Source organism: Oncorhynchus kisutch, linkage group LG10, assembly GCF_002021735.2.
Source record: "Oncorhynchus kisutch isolate 150728-3 linkage group LG10, Okis_V2, whole genome shotgun sequence".
Taxonomy (NCBI): Eukaryota; Metazoa; Chordata; class Actinopteri; order Salmoniformes; family Salmonidae; genus Oncorhynchus; species Oncorhynchus kisutch.
Window position 1 is genome coordinate 60763784 of NC_034183.2, and position 21315 is coordinate 60785098.

Genomic DNA, 21315 nt, shown 5'->3' on the forward strand with positions numbered 1-21315 from the left:
AACCAATCATCAATGAGATAGAACGTATCCCCGCCTTGTCATTGTGACACCGTTTTTATCCACCCACTTACAATTTACTTAGCTCAGGTCAGTTGACATGGACGACAAGAGGGCCTTGGTGAGTAGAAAACACATGTGGCACTCAATGTCATACAGTACCAAAATAGTTTGTTAGAATGATTTTTAATACAATGCCGATGGTTGTTTCAGTGTGAACCACCGCCCCTTCCTGCTGAAGGTGTGTAAGTGTTATTGTGTCAGTGTGATCATCAGAAACTAACATAACTTGACAAAACCTGGTGTAATACTGCATGGTCATTGTTCACTTACTTTCTTGAGTTGTCTTCTAGTAGCAGTAGGTGAATCTCAGGAGTCTCTCCGAGATGTTGTGGAAAGAATTAGGTCAGAGGTTGAAACACAAGCCAAGGTGACTAACTGCTTCCTGTAAAATGTAGTATTTTTCCCATATTCACGATTGTCTACTGTTTTCTTTGGTGGCTTGTTTTGGTTACTGTTTTATTCAGGGGATATTGTTTCAATTAATATTTGCTGTTTTGTAGACTATTGATTCCCTGTGCAAAACTTTATTCATGCACGAGGCAGAGAGAACCCAGAATCTCAATACCATGGCAGTCCTTCAATGTAAGTGAGGACACAACACAATCACGCCCGAACCACACCTGACCCTTGATTCCATGATTATTATTATTACTGTTTACTTGAGTTGAACACTCTGTCATAAGGGCTAAATAGCACTGTCATAACAATGACTTAAAGATGACATAAACTGTCCTCCTGTCCTTGTTCCTCCAGCCGAGGTGCACCATTTGGCTGCACATGTTGCCGCTCAGCACCTTGAGGAGCGTTTTGAGGGCCTACGCTGTGAGGTCTCCACTGAGCTCCACTACTTGCGCAGCCTCCTGTCCCACTCTCTCTGCTCCTGTCCTACTCTCCAAGCCTCCTGCTCCAGCACTCACCCCTCAGACATCCAGAGGCAGGCTGCCATCAACCACATCTCTCAGGAACTCTACCACAGGTAGATCTGGATTAGGCAGTCTGAAGTGTGGTGGAGATACTTTGATGAACTACACTTGCATGATGATAAGTAGACTTTAGCTCAGTGGGCTAATGCAGTAATAACATGTAATTCTCTCTCCATTTTTTTAAATGTGTATGTTGTCTGTTTCTTCAGTCGAAGAGTCCTGTGGGAGCAGATTGCTGAGCTAAGGGAGGAAATCCACAACATTCATGGCCTGCTTAGCAAGTTTGATTTGATGTTTTTCAGAACAAGATCTTCTTCCATAATGTTGTTCTAATGGAGGGTTTTTTAAAACCTTACTCAAGTTTTCCTTTCCTTTTTAGAAAAACTAAGAGATGAAACTATGCGCAGATTGACAGAGAAATACTGCAAAGATATGGTATTTCAGAGCTCACATTTCTCTCCCACAAATCACTTTGACCTGAATGATTTCACTTCATCAAACAAATTATACAAACGTTACAATTGAAACAATCTTCTGAACTGTACTTGGGCTATAATGATTTGGACTGCTGAAGCTTATCTAATGTTATGTGACATGTTCTGGAATATGTGTCTATCTGTCTCCATTTTCAGTGCTTGGAGAGGATGATTGACAGCTATCAGATGAAGGACGACGCTCTCAAACTGCAGAGGCCTCAGGACATGCTCAGGTCAAATGCAAGGTGAAAGTTCCGGGGTGAGGTTAGAGTAGATGGCAAGCAATCTGACAGACTGCTATTACTAAAGGAATTATGATGATGCATCCCTATAACAAGTGTTCTCCCCTAGGTCAGATGTTTCTGAGTTACAGAATAAGCTTCAGACTATAACAATATCGAAAGGCAAGGCTCCCAATAAAACAGGTAAGATGTCTGGTAATTAACTTGCTGTTGATCTACAAAAGATGCAGCATTTGCATTGAAATACAAAGTGTATTTTTCTGTTTGCTGAGATCAGTTTTTATTGATAGATCAGTTTTTTTGCTATGTGCATGGTCTCTTGCATCGCATACTAGGCCGAACTGAACGAATAGGACAGAGGGTTATGCCAGCCAATTCAGATTCAGATGAAGGGCAAAGTGGAATATGTGCTAAAGGAATGACACCAAAGATCAAAGAGGAAATCGATGTGTCTGCCAGGTAAATGAAAGCACACTAATATCCTGCTTTGCTGTTTCTCATCTATTACTGACAACAGTAATTCATGTAATCATATAATTAATAAGCACACTTAATTTTATGTATATGTTATAAGGGTAACCACATTAGAAGTGAATTCTTCATTTTGTCTCTGTTGCAGAAGGAAATAAAGTTCATAGCTGGAATCCTCGTATCTACCTTTTGCCCTACCTTGTCTCACACTGTCTTCTTTATGACAGCCAAATAAAATCAAATGTGGTCTACACTGACAATTATTTTCTGTTTGAGCTTTGTGCATTCAACACATTTCTTTATCAATAATTCACATAAAAGGCTTTTTTTTATCAATAATTATCTACTGTACACTATTAAACACAGGATGTTTTTGGCACCTTCAATGGGGAGGACGGGCTCATGGTAATGGCTGGAACAGAATAAATGAAATGGTAATCAAACTCATCAATACATTATTTCCATGTGTTTGATACCATTCCATTCCAGACATTATTATGAGTCGTCCTCCCCTCAGCAGCCTCCTGTGGTAGACTACATAATCAATGTAAATATATTTTGGGATTGTATCAAATAGGTTTATAAATTCTGAGAGGCGGGTTGATAATTTGTTTGACCAATGACAACCCTAAAAAACGCCTTAATCTTCCAATCAGATGAAAGAGTTCAGAATAATTTCCGGATACAATTTCTATTTGTTAGCGTCATTACTTGGGTCATTTATCTGGTAAGAAAATGCTTAATCCAGCGTGCTTTATTATATGGCTAACATGCAAACAACTAAATTATACATCCAGCACGATTTTAAATGACATGTGTGATTCTCCTATTTTGTTTCAATTGTGCATAGCTAGCATATTACAAAGCCAGCGTTAGTTAGCTAGCTAACACAAGCTAACTTTTGTTTTCCTCGCGCTCTAACGTTACTAGCTAATACTATCTAGCTGCCTCTTCAGAAATCATCCCAAAATAAACGGTTCATGCAATTAACAATATTGTTGGAAATGGACTTGTAGAATTTGCAGGACGTTTTGTGTAAAATGAAGTATTGTTGAGCTCCTATATTATAGCTGCCAGCTAAAAAAAAAAAAGGTCCATGCGCGATGGCGGAGAACTAGCTACTACTACACGTTTGTGTAGTGTGAACATGTCTCCAACGAGAGAATAGCATTAATCATCGACATCGGACTTTTTTAAATGAGCGAAAATAAAATATAATTAGAATTTATGTGGAAAATACGGTCCAAAAAATGTGTTTGTTTACACGAGTCAAGTTTTAGCTCGCACATGCGTACTAGCAGATGGTCTATAGCCGCAGAATATTTATGCATTTATAACATCTCGTAAATTTGCAAATATGGGCATAGGACTGGGGAAAATACATTAACGCACCTCCAACTCGTAATTACTAATGGGAACTCTGTCTCTGACATCAACTACTAAGGCCTCGATAACAGAAATTTCAGCAGTTAAATTCAACAACAAAACATGATTTATAAAAGTCTTATTTGAACAGTAATATGTCTATGAGTATGAAAGCTGTACCTTTTCGTTCATGGTTGACACAGTTTGTTTGCCATTAACCAGCAATCGGCATTCTCAACGAGCTAACACGATTTACCTAATTATTTATTGAATTTGACCGCCAACAGAACTTGTTTAGTAAACTCAGAAAAATGTAGCTATTGTATTTTACAGATTTATACATCGAGAATGGGACGCAGAAAATCAAAGAGGAAGCCACCTCCCAAAAAGAAACTGACGGGTAACTTGGACACCCAATTCACCTGTCCCTTTTGTAACCACGAGAAGTCCTGTGATGTCAAAATGTAAGTTCACTTGGTTGTGTTGGAACAGTATATGGTCTGGCTGTAAAATATGATCACTGATTACATGTTGATACATATCCTAACACCCTATTCAAATGCACATTTTCTTTTCTCTTTTCAGGGAACGCACTCGAAACACAGGGATAATATCGTGCACCGTCTGCTTGGAAGAATTCCAGACTCCCATTACTTGTATCCTTTTGATTATTTGATTGGATCACTATATTCACTTATCTATACACCATATTGCTCACAGAATGGCTTGTGCATTTGTTTAAAAAACTGCACCTCCCAAATGACCTTCTCCTTGACATTTGTCTCCAGATCTTTCAGAACCAGTGGATGTTTATAGTGATTGGATAGATGCTTGTGAAGCAGCCAATCAGTAGCAGTGGTACCCCTGACTCTATTCCTGTCTGACCTCACCCCTCATTCCCTATGATGGGTCACATATCTCTGGCTGGGCCAGGGCTTTGTCAAGTAGTGAATGTGGAGAACAAACGAAGACAGATAACACATCTGTGAAAACTTCAGTGTCTACACACTAATGGATTTGATATGAAGAAAGATCCACTTCCTGTCCTCCCTCTCTGTGGCAGGGTGGGATAGGGGTAGGGCAATGAAATGTCCCAATGGTCCTGATCTTTGAGAATCCCACTAAGTTTCAAACCACCTAATCATTTGTTATGTTTTACAGGTAAGCCTGTTGATGGATATGTCTTTAGACTTTCCCAAGCTGACATGTCCCCCTTTACTGGAGCAAGTAGATTTCATTTGTAAAAAGAAAAAAAAGAGGTGATCCTGTAGTTTTTATTTTATGTCATGATTTTTATTTCAATTCGGTTTTTTTTGTACGGGAATGACTCGATCAATAAACACATCAATGTAATTCACACCTAACTGCATCTGTCACATACCGCTGAAATGGTTCAAATATCTAGAACAAATATGAACGAAAATTCATCTGATATGGCCTGGTGGCAAGTTTTTCACTCACACCCCAAATTAAATAATTGTAATTTTGAAGTGTTTTATTGTATTGCAGCTAATTTCATTATAAGTGAAAGCCAAATAAATACAATATTTTAAGAATACTGAACAATTAATTGTCTGAACAACATTGACACATGTTTTAGACCAGAGGGTAATATTTCCAATTGTATTTTGGCTAGGCACTGTTGGCTCTCATTCTAAACTAAAAACATTTTCTCAATACACAACTGACTTCTTATATAGCTATTAGACATGTAACTATACAGAATAGGTTAGGTGCTTTAATAAAGACACCTCTTGTGGTACATATGACTTTTACCTTAAGTCTGTGGAATGTAGTCTTTTTTTTCTCCAAATGTTAAAGGGATTTCAAAACACTAGATGGCACACTAATGTAGGGGGGAAAATGCAACATGGCCTTCCGATTATTACGGGCTCAGCATCAAACGATGTTCCTTTAATTAAAGTATTAAGTCTTCAAAAGTTTGACAAATCATCACTATAAATTCCAGAGGTCAGAACCTCAGGAGGGACTCAATATTTTATGTAGCTTTATCTCCAATACCTCCTATTTAAAAAAAACATTACAATACTGCCCATTAACCGATATCAAGACCTTTCAAATTTAACTTCAATGGATCGTTCACCCAACTTTAAAAATTACATTGTTTTCCTTACTGTAAGCAGTCTGTGGACAAGGCATAACCAGTCCATGCTTTGTACATGAGCATGCAAGGCATAGAGATGTGTTCTGTGGAACGTTCCAGGTGCAAGACATGATCTTGAACAAACCTCTTAGCAAGCAAACAAGCCTGCTTTTCAAAGGTTTGGTCAAGCATGCACAGTTTAATGTTTAAACCATTAGCAGCTGTGTTAGGCTACAATATCCCAAGCATAAATATGTTGCAAACTTACGTTATTCATTTGCGACTGCTGGTACAAGGTGATTAATGAATCCACAGAATGACTGTCACATCTGGCAGTGCTCAAAATCACATTACATTCAAGATCTGCGGTGGGTACCCCATATCATGTAGTAGTTAGTGATACAGGGTCTGCTGTATTGAGCTATGACTAAGTGGATGTTAATTAGACCATTATCTCGTGTATAACAGCGTGCAGATGTTATGGATCTCTCAACGACCTGGCTTGTCTGCCTTCTATTCATAAGCAATTCTATCCATGTACATATTCAACAAGGTGATGCAAAGTGCAAATAGCGCAGCAATATATTAAAGCTGTGTGCCATGGAAACTATAGAGGGATTATAACTTGTCTCATGCAAACTGGCCTATATGACATCCACATTAACATAGCTGGCACAATGGCTAAAATGTCTTCTGCATTGTTTATCACTAATTAAGTGTGCGAGACGTGTTGAATACGGCTTATAATACTAAAAATATGAAAATATATTGGCTTTTCACGATGCCTTTAGGGGCTTACATTAATTTAAGTATCAGGTTTGAGAACCCTATTACTGATCTTCTAATGATTTAAAGAATACTAGAAGAAAAAAAATCCATCTGTGGTATAAAATGGCTGGTTGGCAGTCCTGTGAGCTAGAGCAGGGATGTCAGCGCAGTGCAGACGTGCATACACAGGCAAAGTCACAAGGAATACATCTGAACAAAGTTTTTAGTCCATGTCCCTGTGTCCTGGAAGACTCCGTCTGATTCTGTGGGCCCCGAGTCAACCAGAGGGATTGAATCCCAGAGCGGACTCCTGTTCCTCAGGGGTTAAAGGTTAACAGCAACATGTCGGTCACTTCTTTCCATTCAAGGGACTTTTTCCTTTATTCTCAATGTTTAAGCTGGATGGGGGATCTACAACTAAAAATATAAATTTTTATAAACTATAAAAGATCTATAAATAAAAAAAATGACATAATAAGATTGATTAAGGAATGGGTCTCTTGACATTATTAGTATCTCTTAGTATTTATTTTCACCGTATTTGAATAGAAAAATCTCCATTGCAAAGGGAGAGAGGGGTGTGGGCCACTACATTAAAGTGATTTAAAATAACAAGGTCAAAGTGATTGAACCAGGCATGAATCCCCTCAAAGGACAAAAATGATTTGAATGGTTGATCACAAAAAAAAACAGCAAGGGACAGGAATAATGGAAACAGTTAATAACAGTTTGAGTGGTCTTGCTGGTGGAGAGGGGTTCTTGAGAGGAGGGGACTGGGGTTATTCTGTTCTCTTTAGTCATAGTACATAGTACCGTCAAACTCAGCCCTCTCTCCATTGTTGACGAATTCATCAGGGTTGGAGCAGTACTTGTTGTCATAGACCTGCCGAGGGAGGCCGTATGTGGTCATGCCCTGCTGGGACGCCATCTTGTTGGTGCCCATCTGCAGTGAAACGGTGGAGGTGTCGCATTCCTCCAAGCCCAGACTCTTGTCATAGATGTGTCTCCTGGTGCCAGGGGCCGTCATGCCAGACTGAGAGAGGGAGAGAGTAAGAAAAGCAGGGGAGGATTAGATATAGGCTACAAAGTGTAATATTTTATATCATATTAATTGCTTTCATGATAGACAGAGAGGGAAAACTCCCAAGATGTGCAGAATGTTAGTCAATTCTATCTCTACCAGAAAATATCTATTTGTGAAATCAAATGGCGCCCCACCTGGTTGGCACCCTTATTGGTGCCCATCTGGAGGCTGATGGTGGACTGGTCCAGAGGGTTCTCCATTCCCCCCCTCGGGTCATACAGGTGACGCCGCGTGCCATAAGATGTCATGCCCTTCTGGCTGGCAAGTTTGTTGGTACCCATCTGGACAGACAGGCAAAGGTAGCGCACTGGTTATGCCTGAACTATAATACCATTAAACCAATCCTATCGGCCAAACTAAAAACAAATGAAGGTATGTTATAACATGCTGCTACTACTACTTATATTACACCTGTAATAACAGTGATATCTTAGTGTATAAGGTGTATATGATACAAAGACTGTTCTGACCTGCAGGCCAATGACATTGCGCCCTTCCTTCAGCATGTCTGGGGCAAAACGGCGCTGGTGTGCTGTTGCATACTTCACTCCCATGTCATGCTTGGAGTGGAAACCTTTGGACTGGGCCTGGTGAAAGAGGGGAAGGTTAGAAAAACAGATTATGGATCCTCACGTGAAGTAGAAGTAGGTTTCTTACAAGCTACTGACAATACTTTCTACATACAGTACTGTACAATGTGCTGAGATTCCTCTATGGGTTTCCACTCACAATTCCAGCCAGGGTGATGAGCGTGCTCTGGACCTGGGTGTAGTTGGTATTCTCAAACAGGTCATTGGCCTCAAACAAATCGTATGGCTTCATACCATAAACTGTGATGGCTCGGACAAAATTGCCAATGTTTTCCAGCTGGGCAATGAAAAGGAAAAATAATTAGCCAAGAACAAATGGTCCACTGAGGTAAAAGCAAGAGTACAAACAAAGAGGACACCAGTTACTGAGTTATTTGTTATTTTGATATTGTCATGTTTCTTTAAATAGTCATTCTATTTGAGACTCAGGACTTCAGAATGGTCAGCTGTGTGGGGTTTTCTTCAAAGCCCTACTCACCAGTTGGATAATATTTTTCTCTTTTATTCTTGACAAATGGACCACCACATGTGAGTGCATTGATTCTTAGTAACATTGTATGTCATGGATGATTCTTGAAAGTGCCTCAACAAACACTTAAAAGTGCTGTTTTCTTTTTGAGTCTCATATAAAGAGATCTGAAGACGCACGCGGAGATGTGCCCCATTAAACAACGTAGCTGCAGCTTGGAATGTAAATAAATAAACACTATGCCAAGCAAAAGACTATCTATCTGGTTACATATTTCAGCGAGTTCAGTGGATGGAAGGTATGGAGTGGAAAAAACTACTGACTCTTGGCATGCTTATTGCTGCTCAATACTAAGCAAAGTATCTATAATAACTATAGCCTACTGCACGTCATGATGGGCATGATGTTATATAATAATACAAAAACATTTATTCTGTCTCAGAACAAGCTTACCTGATGCCAGTTTTGAGGGGAAGTGTTAATCTTTCTCACAGATCCTGGCTGAAGTGTGTTGATAAGTCTACACACAAGGAAAGAGAAAGCACAGAACAGTCAAAATACTGTTCTGACTTTGAGTGGCCCAGTCATCATTAACAGTGGGGAAATGTATGAGACAATGATATTGGAAGCCACAGAAAGTAATATGGTGATATGACACACAATATGCTCTGCCATTCTGCACGGCCACAGTACTGAGGAGAGTATCGTTCACTCACTCGCACAAGATGACCCCATCCTTTAGGTTCTCCATGAAAGGATCAGCGATCTTCTTGCCTGTTACATCCTGGATCCACAGCCTCAGCTCTTCCTCCTTCTGGGGGTCATACTTCTGGGCCAACTGAAGAGGCAGAGGTCAAATGTTATACAGTGCATTCGGAAAGTATTCAGACCCCTTCACTTTTTCCACATTTTGTTACATTTCAGCCTTATTCTAAAATGAACTAAGTTATTATTTTTCCGCCACACACAATACCCCATAATGACACAGCGAAAACAACGCAGTGAAGGGGTCTGATTACTTTCCAGATGCACTGTAAATGTGTTGCTTTTGACTGCATCCTAACATCTGCAGACACTCAGGTCTTGTAACTGTCAGTTCTGCATGATGAATGATCTTGTGACAGGTGCTTGGCTACCTGAAAAATAAAAATGATCTTACAACAAACTAACTATAGTAAACGAGTCATAGAACTATGATATTTATCAGAGCTATTATCCCCCCTTCTCCCTTTTCTTTTCTCATCTTGTAACAGAGGGATAACATTCCTCTCCACTTTCCTTTGAAAGCCTACCCGTTGTAATAAAACCTAACGATGAAGATTAGAGTTAAAAAACAACAGGAAGAAATGTTAAAATGGCCATGGGACATTCCTGCAATGGAGAAACACTGATTCTCCGCTTCCATGTATTTCCCTATTGGCACAAACGCATCCCCCTAATACCAGAAATTCTATGGTGGGTCTGTAGCCCCCTTCTCACTCTGCACTTTCTCCTTTTCTGAATGTTCTGCTCACTCACAGTCTGGGAGAGGGCTTGTGAGACCAGGAGCCAACACAAACAGGTATTTCAAAGCAGCAGGGTTTGCGTAGCTTCCAGTCCATCACACCAAACTTGGGAGAAACAGCTCTCCCTATTGCTCCTCCCTGTGCTCCCTCTCTCCCTCTGGGTTTTCCGGAATCTGTCCTTTTACAGTGAGGCGATCTACTCAGGCAAACCCCATCTGATAATGAGATGCCAAGACCTGCAGACAGCACTTGCATCCAGCCAAGGTATTTTGGTCAGAGTTTCATTTAACTGTGTCAGGAGGTCAGGAATGTAATCTGAACTGGTTCATTTATTTAAAAATGTATAAGTCTTTGATGCCAAAATTGGCACCTATCCATTGATTCTATCAGTGTTTTTCATGTATTTACTCAGCGGAGAGAATATAAATTAAATCAGTGTAGGCCATGGCATAAGGAATAAAATGGTTTAAGTTGATATAAACAGGGGTGAAAGTAAGACAGAACGGTCCGGTATGGAGTACCGGCAAAATAAAGAGTGGGTGTACATCATGCCGGTAAAACATGAACCTATCACAATTATTAAAACAGATTTCAAGAAAACTGTAGGCTATCACACTATTTTTCATACCGCATGTCATTCCCATGAAAAATGAGCGAATAGACTTGAAAACTTGTGGAATACGCTCCAAAATGCAGTGGTTCAACAATAACACTGACATTTTGATAAGGCAGAGATGAGCGGCCGAGACCGAGATGCGCGCGGACAGCAGTGTACGCATCAATTCAGTTTACAATACTTGTGTAGGCCCAATGAAGGACAATCACCGAATGTCATTCAGAACACTTTGGTGTTTTGTAAGTGATGTCTCTTTGCATTTATCAAAAGGCACTGCTGTATGGATGTTGGAATTATTTTAGCGTGGATTGGCCTAATAGTTGGAATAGTAACTGAGGTCTGGACACTGACTGTGTCACGCCCTGGTCTAAGTATTTTGTGTTTATCTTCATGTATTGGGTCAGGCCAGGGTGTGGCATGGGGTTTTTGTATTGTGGTGTGTTTTGTCTTGGGGTTTTGGTGTGTATGTATTGGGATTGTAGCTGGTGGGGTTATCTAGCAAAGTCTATGGCTGACTGGAGTGGTTCTCAATCAGAGGCAGGTGTTTATCGTTGTCTCTGATTGGGAACCATATTTAGGCAGCCATATTCTTTGAGTTTGTTGTGGGTGATTGTCCTTAGTGTCGTTGTTCGGGCTAGATTGAGCATCGAGCCAAATGCCATGAAGCCGGCATCTGGTTCCCAGTGCGTCTCCTTGGGCCGGCTTACATGGCACCAGCCTTGCGCTCGGTGTCTCCGGTTCGCCTGCATAGCCCAGTGGGGGCTATTCCACCTCGCCGCACTGGCAGGGAGACCGAGAGCATTCAACCAGGTAAGGTTGGACGGGCTCGGTGCTCAAGAGCTCGAGTGCGCCTGCACGGCCCGGTCTAGCCTTCACCACCTCCACGCACCAGCCCTCCGGTGGCAGCCCCCCGCACCAGGCTGTCTCTCCGGCCCATCCTTACGGGGGCTCCCTCCTCTCCAGCGCTGCCAGAGCCTTTCTCCTCTACAGCGCTGCTGGAGTCTCCCGCCTGTTCAGCGCAGCCAGAGCCTTTCTCCTCTCCTGCGCTGCCGGAGTCTCCCGCCTGTTCAGCGCAGCCAGAGCTGCCAGCCTGCATGGAGAAGCCAGAGCTGCCAGTCTGCAAGGAGCTGCCAGTCTGCAAGGAGCTGTCAGTCTGTAAGAAGCCGCGAGAGCTGTCAGCCTACATGGAGCAGCCAGAGCCGCCAGTCAGCATGGAGCAGCCAGAGCCGCCAGTCAACCAGACTCTTCCAGATCTGCCAGTCAACCAGACTCTTCCAGATCTGCCAGTCAACCAGACTCTTCCAGATCTGCCAGTCAACCAGACTCTTCCAGATCCGCCAGTCAGCCGGGATCTGCCAGTCGGCCAGGATCCGCCAGTCGGCCAGGATCCGCCAGTCGGCCAGGATCCGCCAGTCGGCCAGGATCCGCCAGTCGGCCAGGATCCGCCAGATCCGCCAGTCAGCCAGGATCTGCCAGTCAGCCAGGATCTGCTGAAACCACCAGCCAGCCAGGATCTGGTAGATCTACCTACCTGCCTGAGCTTCCTCTCACTCCTGAGCTTCCTCTCACTCCTGAGCTTCCTCTCACTCCAGAGCTTCCTCTCACTCCAGAGCTTCCTCTCACTCCCGAGCTTCCTCTCACTCCCGAGCTTCCTCTCACTCCCGATCTGCTCCTCAGTCCAGTGGGGTTCTGGGTGAGGACTACTAGGCCATGGTCGGCGGCGAGGGTGGACTATCCAGGGACGCGAGGGGACTAAGACATTGACTGAGTGGGTTCCACGTCCCGCGCCGGAGCCGCCACCATGGACAGACGCCCACCCGGACCCTCCCTATTGTTTTGAGGTGCGTTCGGGAGTCCGCACCTTAGGGGGGGGGGTTCTGTCACGCCCTGGTGTAAGTATTTTGTGTTTATCTTCATGTATTGGGTCAGGCCAGGGTGTGGCATGGGGTTTTTGTATTGTGGTGTGTTTTGTCTTGGGGTTTTGGTGTGTATGTATTGGGATTGTAGCTGGTGGGGTTATCTAGCAAAGTCTATGGCTGACTGGAGTGGTTCTCAATCAGAGGCAGGTGTTTATCGTTGTCTCTGATTGGGAACCATATTTAGGCAGCCATATTCTTTGAGTTTGTGGTGGGTGATTGTCCTTAGTGTCGTTGTTCCTATCTCTTTGTTTATTTACACAAGTATAGGCTGTTTCGGTTTTCGTTACGTTCTTTGTTTTGTGTTTATTCGTGTTTCACGTTGTTCATTAAACATGGATCGCAATCTACACGCTGCATTTTGGTCCGACTATCCTTCACACCTAGAAAACCGTAACAGACTGTAGGTCTCACATGTCGCCTATTATAATGTTAACTCCTGCAGAATATAGTGTTCCTCACAGTAAAATTATTATTCAAATGTTAATTTTGTCTCGGGATCAGGAGTGGAGAAATACGATTGATTTATTTCAGCATCTTGAGAGAATGAGATTGAGCGCTTTTAGGGACCTGTTGTGTAGCCTTAAAGTGCAATTTCATCAGCTACATAAAAGCTGACAGTATTTAATTTTCAGCCACATTAAATATGCATCCACGACGAAATGAAATACTATCAGAAACATGTTGGATCGTTTTCACAGCTTTTCATTTCCTTTAAACCGGTCAAACAGATGTCATTTGGAAATCTCCCTGGTCCCTAAACGTCCTCGGTCCGGGAGAGAAGCAGAAATGAAAGAGAAACTTTAACTATGTCACCTATACTGAACAAAGATTTAAACTCAACATGCAACAGTATAAAATATTTTACTGGGTTACAGTTCATAGAAAGAAATCAGTCAATTGAAATAAATTAATTCACATGACTAGGTAGGGGCCTGGGATGGCATAGGTCCACCAACCCGGGAGCCAGGTCCACCCACTGGTGAGTCAAGCCCAGCCAATCAGAATTAGTTTTTCCCCACAAAAGGGCTTTATTACAGACAGAAATACTCCTCAGCACCCCCACTCCCCCTCCTCAGACGATCATGCAGGTGAAGAAGGCGGATGTGGAGGTCCTGGCTGGCATGGTTACAAGTGGTCTGCGGTTGTGAGGCCAGTTGGACTTACTGCCAAATTCTCTAAAACAACGTTGTAGGCCAGTGTAATGATCATGTGGTTTAATCAGCTTCTTGATCTGCCACACCTGGCAAAGGGGAAATGCTCACTAACAGGGATGTAAACTAAATAAGCTTTTAGTGCATATGGAACTGTCAAGGATCTTTTATTTCAGCTCATGGAAAATGGGACCAACACTTTACATGTTGCTTTTATATTTTTGTTCTGTATAGATTGTAGATGATGCATTGATCATTCTATTGATTTATGCCATCATTAGCAAGGCTTTATCTAGTATTCTAGATGAGTATCAAGAAATGAAAGAAGAGGAGCTGTAAGGATCTAATTATAGATCTAATTATAGACTAACAAATGTTACGTAATAAAAAGCAGAAATATATCTAAATATAGCTTTAAAACTATTCCCGCACCTTCTGTTGTTCAGAAGTACCTGAGTAACTTGCACAGGTAGCCTACATTAGCCTTTGAAGTAATTGATTGACAATCAGATGAAAACACATGACAGGTCATGTTTATGCCACATTAAAAGGAAGGCTAATACATTTTAAAAGTTAAAGGACAAATCTTTACTATTAGGTCTGTAGAGATCCTATTAAATTACTAGGGATTCTAAATGTAATTCTATGATTAGGCCCGTATAGATTTTCTTTAAGTGTGTACACACATTGGAGGTCCCTGTACCGGGAATACATTACATTTCCTTTCACCCCTGGATATAAACATGTTGAAGGTTGGCATTCCAGTGAATCCACAGGGCTTTGTTCTGTCTGTCTCAGTGTTTTGTCATTCCCCACTGGAGTGTAAATTGTTTACAGAGAGACACTTGCTCAGGTTGTAAGACAGAGCTCAGGGACACCTTAAAAGGAGATTTAGGTTGCTGACGTACCTGCCTGTCAGTCTCTGGAGCATATCCGCCGTCATCGGATGCCATGCCACTGGCATATGCATATATATATATATACAGTGGCGAGAACAAGTATTTGATACACTGCCGATTTTGCAGGTTTTCCTACTTATAAAGCATGTAGAGGTCTGTCATTTTTATCATAGGTACACTTCAACTGTGAGAGATGGAATCTAAAACAAAAATATAGAAAATCACATTGTATGATTTTTAAGTCATTAATTTGCATTTTATTGCTTGACAAAAGTATTTGATCACCTACCAACCAATAAGAATTCCGGCTCTCACAGACTTGCAAGTTTTTCTTTAAGAAGCCTCCCTGTTCTCCACTCATTACCTGTATTAACTGCACCTGTTTGAACTCATTACCTGTATAAAAGACACCTGTCCACACACTCAATCAAACAGACTCCAACCCCTGCACAATGGCCAAGACCAGAGAGCTGTGTAAGGACATCAGGGATAAAATTGTAGACCTGCACAAGGCTGGGATGGGCTACAGGACAATAGGCAAGCAGCTTGGTGAGAAGGCAACAACTGTTGGCGCAATTATTAGAAAATGGAAGAAGTTCAAGATGACTGTCAATCACCCTCGGTCTGGGGCTCCATGGAAGATCTCACCTCGTGGGGCATCAATGATCATGAGGAAGGTGAGGGATCAGCCCAGAACTACACGGCAGGACCTGGTCAATGACCTGAAGAGAGCTGGGACCACAGTCTCAAAGAAAACAATTAGTAACACACTACGCCGTCATGGATTAAATTCCTGCAGCGCACGCAAGGTCCCCCTGCTCAAGCCAGCGCATGTCCAGGCCCGTCTGAAGTTTGCCAATGACCATCTGGATGATCCAAAGGAGGAATAGGAGAAGGTCATGTGGTCTGATGAGAAAAAAATAGAGCTTTTTGGTCTAAACTCCACTCGCCGTGTTTGGAGGAAGAAGGATGTGTACAACCCCAAGAACACCATCCCAACCGTGAAGCATGGAGGTGGAAACATCATTCTTTGGGGATGCTTTTCTGCAAAGGGGATAGGACGACTGCACCATATTGAGGGGAGGATGGATGGGGCCATGTATCGCAAGATCTTGACCAACAACCTCCTTTCCTCAGTAAGAGCATTGAAGATGGGTCGTGGCTGGGTCTTCCAGCATGACAACGACCCGAAACACACAGCCAGAGTGGCTCCGTAAGAAGCATCTCAAGGTCCTGGAGTGGCCTAGCCAGTCTCCAGACCTGAACCCAATAGAAAATCTTTGGAGGGAGCTGAAAATCCGTGTGGCCCAGCGACTGCCCCGAAACCTGAAGGATCTGGAGAAGGTCTGTATGGAGGAGTGGGCCAAAATCCCTGCTGCAGTGTGTGCAAACCTGGTCAAGAACTACACGAAATGTATGATCTCTGTAATTGCAATTGTGTACCAAATATTAAGTTCTGCTTTTCTGATGTATCAAATACTTATGTCATGCAAGAAAATGCAAAAGAATTACTTAAAAATCATACAATGTGATTTTCTGGATTTTTTTTTTAGATTCCGTCTCTCACAGTTGAAGTGTACCTATGATAAAAAAACATTACAGACCTCTACAAGCTATGTAAGTAGGAAAACCTGCAAAATCGGCAGTGTATCAAATACTTGTTCTCCCCACTGTATGTGTGTGTGTGTGTATATATATATATATATATATATATATATATATATATATATATATACATACATACATACATACATACATACATACATACATACATACATACATACATACTGTGGGGCAAAAAAAGTATTTAGTCAGCCACCAATTGTGCAAGTTCTCCCACTTAAAAAGATGAGAGAGGCCTGTAATTTTCATCATAGGTACACTTCAACTATGACAGACAAAATTAGAAAAGAATCCAGAAAATCACATTGTAGGATTTTTTTATGAATTTATTTGCAAATTATGGTGGAAAATAAGTATTTGGTCAATAACAAAAGTTTATCTCAATACTTTGTCATTGCCAACAAAAGGTATATAACAGAGGTCAAACGTTTTCTGTAAGTCTTCACAAGGTTTTCACACACTGTTGCTGGTATTTTTGCCCATTCCTCCATGCAGATCTCCTCTAGAGCAGTGATGTTTTGGGGCTGTTGCTGGGCAACACAAACTTTCAACTCCCTCCAAAGATTTTCTATGGGGTTGAGATCTGGAGACTGGCTAGGCCACTCCAGGACCTTGAAATGCTTCTTACGAAGCCACTCCTTCGTTGCCCAGGCGGTGTGTTTGGGATCATTGTTATGCTGAAAGATCCAGCCACGTGTCATCTTCAATGCCCTTGCTGATGGAAGGAGGTTTTCACTCAAAATCTCACGATACATGGCCCCATTAATTCTTTCCTTTACACGGATCAGTCGTCCTGGTCCCTTTGCAGAAAAACAGCCCCAAAGCATGATGTTTCCACCCCCATGCTTCACAGTAGGTATGGTGTTCTTTGGATGCAACTCAGCATTCTTTGTCCTCCAAACATGACGAGTTGAGTTCTTACCAAAAATATATATTTTGGTTTCATCTGACCATATGACATTCTCCCAATCTTCTTCTGGATCATCCAAATGCTCTCTAGCCACCTTCAGACAGGCCTGTACATGTACTGGCTTAAGCAGGTGGACACGTCTGGCACTGCAGGATTTGAGTCCCTGGCGGCGTAGTGTGTTACTGATGGTAGGCTTTGTTACTTTGGTCCCAGCTCTCTGCAGGTCATTCACTAGGTCCCCCTGTGTGGTTCTGGGATTTTTGCTCACCGTTCTTGTGATCATTTTGACCCCACGGGGTGAGATCTTGCGTGGAGCCCCAGATCGAGGAAGATTATCAGTGGTCCTGTATGTCTTCCATTTCCTAATAATTGCTCCCACAGTTGATTTCTTCAAACCAAGCTGCTTACCTATTGCAGATTCAGTCTTCCCAGTCTGGTGCAGGTCTACAATTTTGTTTCTGGTGTCCTTTGACAGCTCTTTGGTCTTGGCCATAGTGGAGTTTGGAGTGTGACTGTTTGAGGTTGTGGACAGGTGTTTTTTATACTGATAACAAGTTCAAACAGGTGCCATTAATACAGGTCACGAGTGGAGGACAGAGGAGCCTCTTAAAGAAGTTACAGGTTTGTGAGAGCCAGAAATCTTGCTTGTTTGTAGGTGACCAAATACTTATTTTCCACCATAATTTGCAAATAAATGCATTAAAAATCCTACAATGTGTATTTCTTGATTTTTTTTTCTCTAATTTTGTCTGTCATAGTTGAAGTGTACCTATGATGAAAAATACAGGCCTCTCTCATCTTTTTAAGTGGGAGAACTTGCACAATTGGTGGCTGACTAAATACTTTTTTGCCCCACTGTACATATATATACTGACTGATACACTATTGAATATGACCTATTTCTATACTACAGCACTGATGATGTCACTAACCATGGTGGCCAACTATAAGGAAATGTTCGTTTGAAGAGTGCCCCTGTGAAAGTATGGATAGGAAACCACTATGTATGCAGGAACCACGGCTCTTCCAACACGATAAGGTTGATGATAGGGATAGCAAATTCAGTTGTCATTGACAGACATGGAGTTGGGAGTTCTGGAATATCCTGGGATAGTTATTTGATCCCATTGGCAGAGTCATGCTATGTCCAAACTGAACATGGGTTGTCAGCAGTTATGATACACACACACACACATTTTGTGCATCACTGTCATTGCACTGTCACTGAAAATACAATCTCTCCCAAACATCGGTGGATGTTGACAGCACAGTCGCCTACAGTAGCTGGTCCATTGACTCTTGGTTGGTGTTGATTACTCATTTAGTTCTCGCCTAGACTTTAAAGCTGCAATCTGCAGTTCAAACAATAACATACCATGACTCATTTGGTAAAATAGCTTAGGGATGGGTCTGTAGAAATGTAACCACTGATGGGTTCTGATGATGGGGTAAGAACAATGAACTAAGCTCATGAAGGATTTATAAGTCATATTCTTCAATAATCAATGGACATCATGAATTTAAAAGTCCAAAATGAATGTAGCGATCACAGATTGCCTCTTTAAAAAATATGTACATACTGGTAGCCTTCTAGAGACACCTTGAAATCAGGCCTTGTGGGCTCATCTGGGAGTAATTCTGTCATTGTGCTCTGTGGCAGACAGGTGAGGTGATATCACTTGTAATCTAAACGACCCAGTTCAAAGTTATGAATCAGATACAATTGGTTTGGATACCCTCACATATTAAACGATAAAGTAAACTGTCAGAATGGTAGGCTGCCATTTATCAGTATAGGCCTAATGAGTAATCCATGATCACATTTGACAGTCCAAAAAGCCTATTCGACAAAATGTCCTAACAGAAAGCAAAAATATATTATTGGCCCTCGATATACCATTGGTTCCCCTACAACTAATACATCTGAGAAGATGCGCGTACCAACAACAAGATATGCGAGCGTCAAGTGCGCACCTTCCTGAGCGCGAGCATTCTCTTGTCCCACTGATGTAAATTACGCAAAGACCCCATTATTTTCATTTCAATTAAAAGGAAAGCTACATGACGTGCGATATACATACCTTACTTTTGACCTCGGCAGAAAGTCCGAAGGATGGTCCACCTTTGAAATTTTTTGACATAGTTATCTTTGATTATTCACAGAGGAGATTTAAAAATGGTGAAATACACCCCTCTATCCTGGCACGAGAAAACCCACAGCAAAGTCTTCTTTCTCCCTGGACTCCAATTGATATGACAGACCCGCGGATGTTGCAGGAGTATTCAGATTCTGTAACGTTCTTGCACGCTCTGGTGAGGCAGTGGACCACTCTGCAACACTTTTCTCAATCTTTTTTAAACTCTTCCCATCTGTGGATTTCTGGAGTGCGGCGCGATTGGCTAGGGCCACCATCCAATCCCGACGTTGCCTCTTCCTCTGGGTGATGTCACCAGTATGGCATTAGACTCGCTCAGTGTCACTTTTTCCACCTTAAGGGGAATTGGATGTTGGATGGATGATCCTTTTCAATTGCCTAATTTTACTGCATCCAATTTCACTTTCATTACCAAATGAAATAAATATCAAGCACATCACAAATTCATAGACCTATAGCTATTATTAAATAGTTGAGGGTCTACCTCACAATCACAGGTCAAGGCAGACCTTTAGAGTTTTGAATTACACATTTAACTTTATATTTATACAAAGTATTATAAAGTAATATTTATACATGCGGCAAGGTGTTTCATTACTGTATGTGTAGATCCTATATGACAGAATTATTTGTCAGGCCTGAAAGTATTGACCCATCCATCATAAACCTGAAGAAGCTTGGTTTATATTGCTGGGCAAAGAGGTTCAAGACCAGTGTAACCCTAATTATGGTCATGGTCAAGGATGGCTAAGAAAGCAGATATTGAAAAGGCTAAATGGACACTTTCTCACTTGAGCATATTTAATTGATCACTTTCTTATGCAAAATGATTTCAGTATGAATAGCAATATGATTCATCCTGATAATAATACATTAAATGTATCCCAAATGTATTTATGTAGTGATTCACATTTTATATGTATTCTTCCTATACCATTTTCAACCCTGATGCTTTACAATTCCTGTCTTGGATTTTCCATAACAAACTTGGAACTAAATACTACAATCTACTTAAAAAAGAAAAGTTTATATCTTTTTGAAAAGAAGCCAAGAAAAAGTGCTAAACACCCTTGTTGGCAAGTGTTTTTCTACCATCTTGTCAATACCTATACAACACCCCCATACACCCCCTATACCCACACATATGGTATAGTGTGTTCCATAGAGTTTCATTTGAGGTCGTTGGTCTGACCTATATGGCTTGGGGGCCTGACGTCACCTGGAACAATGAGCTGGTTTTCCTCTTATACCCCAGTGTTTCACTCCACTGCTCTGCTCGTCCACAGGCAGATGACAAGGGAATGGAATGCAAAGCCAGCGGGCTGTGGAGTGTCAAAGGGGAACAGGCAGCACTGCTCCCCAGAGAGCAGCATGATGATTCACCCTACTGCTGTTTGTCCTGTCCCACTTTCACTCTCACATACACATGGTGGTAATGCGTTACCAGACAGGGCATGAGGAGAAGGTTCTGGAAAAAGCACTATGAGGGGAATGGAGGATGGGGAAAGGGGTTATGGTGGAGGGCTGTGGGAGTGCTGGAATAGTGGAGTTCAAACACCCTGACCCAGTAACAATACAGGCAGGATTACTGTAAATTAATCAAGTTGATGATAACGTGCCAAGAGTAGTATGGTACAGCAGCAGTGAAACAGTCTGCAAAGCTCACATGAATACCAAGTGTTTTTTAATATGGAGGTTCCTAGACAATGATGGACAATTAATGACTAATTCCAGTTACAATGTAATTACACGTTGGAGCATATCGTTGGGACACCAATGTGTTTTTTTGCAGGGCTTCTCAAATGAAGAAGAGTGGAAGTCAGGTGGACTTTCTCTGCCTGCGACAAAGACAAATGAACTATTTCCACCAGTACACCAGTGGAGAAATACCTGTTTTATAATGGTTTCTAGAAGATCACAGACCTGCTAACATTATAAAAGTAAATGATTTGGGTTGAGAAGAGTAACAATGCCTCAGCTCAGA

At 41.8% G+C, this 21315-nt stretch overlaps 3 protein-coding genes across 5 annotated transcripts; 2 read left to right on the forward strand and 1 right to left on the reverse strand.

The window, feature by feature from the left end:
• On the forward strand, positions 1-2435 carry LOC109898642 (uncharacterized). 3 transcript variants are annotated; one of them, XM_020493684.2, is made up of 11 exons: positions 1-118; positions 211-238; positions 351-427; positions 561-642; positions 814-1036; positions 1193-1260; positions 1363-1418; positions 1616-1704; positions 1811-1884; positions 2037-2160; positions 2324-2435. In XM_020493684.2, the coding sequence occupies exons 1-11, from the start codon at positions 98-100 to the stop codon at positions 2328-2330; spliced, it is 849 nt and encodes a 282-aa protein (XP_020349273.1). In that variant the 5' UTR covers positions 1-97; the 3' UTR covers positions 2331-2435. The 3 variants fall into 3 exon arrangements, with proteins under 3 accessions (XP_020349273.1, XP_020349272.1, XP_031690330.1); XM_020493683.2 differs by having other exon boundaries at positions 34-118; positions 2321-2435; XM_031834470.1 differs by having other exon boundaries at positions 38-118; positions 354-427; positions 2321-2435.
• Positions 2436-2816: 381 nt separating this feature from the next.
• On the forward strand, positions 2817-5306 carry elof1 (elongation factor 1). The gene is made up of 4 exons (XM_020493686.2): positions 2817-2899; positions 3871-4001; positions 4123-4193; positions 4326-5306. The coding sequence occupies exons 2-4, from the start codon at positions 3886-3888 to the stop codon at positions 4388-4390; spliced, it is 252 nt and encodes an 83-aa protein (XP_020349275.1). The 5' UTR covers positions 2817-2899; positions 3871-3885; the 3' UTR covers positions 4391-5306.
• Positions 4806-19515, reverse strand: LOC109897368 (calponin-1). The gene is made up of 7 exons (XM_031834469.1): positions 19257-19515; positions 9269-9390; positions 9006-9072; positions 8223-8360; positions 7964-8080; positions 7628-7774; positions 4806-7442 (listed from the first exon to the last, which is right to left on the reverse strand). The coding sequence occupies exons 1-7, from the start codon at positions 19314-19316 to the stop codon at positions 7203-7205; spliced, it is 891 nt and encodes a 296-aa protein (XP_031690329.1). The 5' UTR covers positions 19317-19515; the 3' UTR covers positions 4806-7202.
• Positions 19516-21315: the final 1800 nt, after the last annotated feature.

What these genes read in the sequence shown, in the direction of transcription:
- LOC109898642 (XM_020493683.2), top strand. Translation starts at nt 98, where the DNA reads ATGGACGACAAGAGGGCCTTG. An exon ending in TACCATGGCAGTCCTTCAAT is followed by an intron (nt 643 to 813) that starts GTAAGTGAGGAC and finishes TTGTTCCTCCAG; the next exon opens with CCGAGGTGCACCATTTGGCT. An exon ending in AGAAATACTGCAAAGATATG is followed by an intron (nt 1,419 to 1,615) that starts GTATTTCAGAGC and finishes CTCCATTTTCAG; the next exon opens with TGCTTGGAGAGGATGATTGA.
- LOC109897368 (XM_031834469.1), bottom strand. Translation starts at nt 19,316, where the DNA reads ATGTCAAAAAATTTCAAAGGTGGACCATCCTTCGGACTTTCTGCCGAG. An exon ending in TCATCACCCTGGCTGGAATT is followed by an intron (nt 8,081 to 8,222) that starts GTGAGTGGAAAC and finishes CTCTTTCACCAG; the next exon opens with GCCCAGTCCAAAGGTTTCCA. An exon ending in CCAATAAGGGTGCCAACCAG is followed by an intron (nt 7,443 to 7,627) that starts GTGGGGCGCCAT and finishes TCCCTCTCTCAG; the next exon opens with TCTGGCATGACGGCCCCTGG.
- elof1 (XM_020493686.2), top strand. Translation starts at nt 3,886, where the DNA reads ATGGGACGCAGAAAATCAAAGAGGAAGCCACCTCCCAAAAAGAAACTG. An exon ending in AAGTCCTGTGATGTCAAAAT is followed by an intron (nt 4,002 to 4,122) that starts GTAAGTTCACTT and finishes TTCTCTTTTCAG; the next exon opens with GGAACGCACTCGAAACACAG. An exon ending in ATTCCAGACTCCCATTACTT is followed by an intron (nt 4,194 to 4,325) that starts GTATCCTTTTGA and finishes ATTTGTCTCCAG; the next exon opens with ATCTTTCAGAACCAGTGGAT.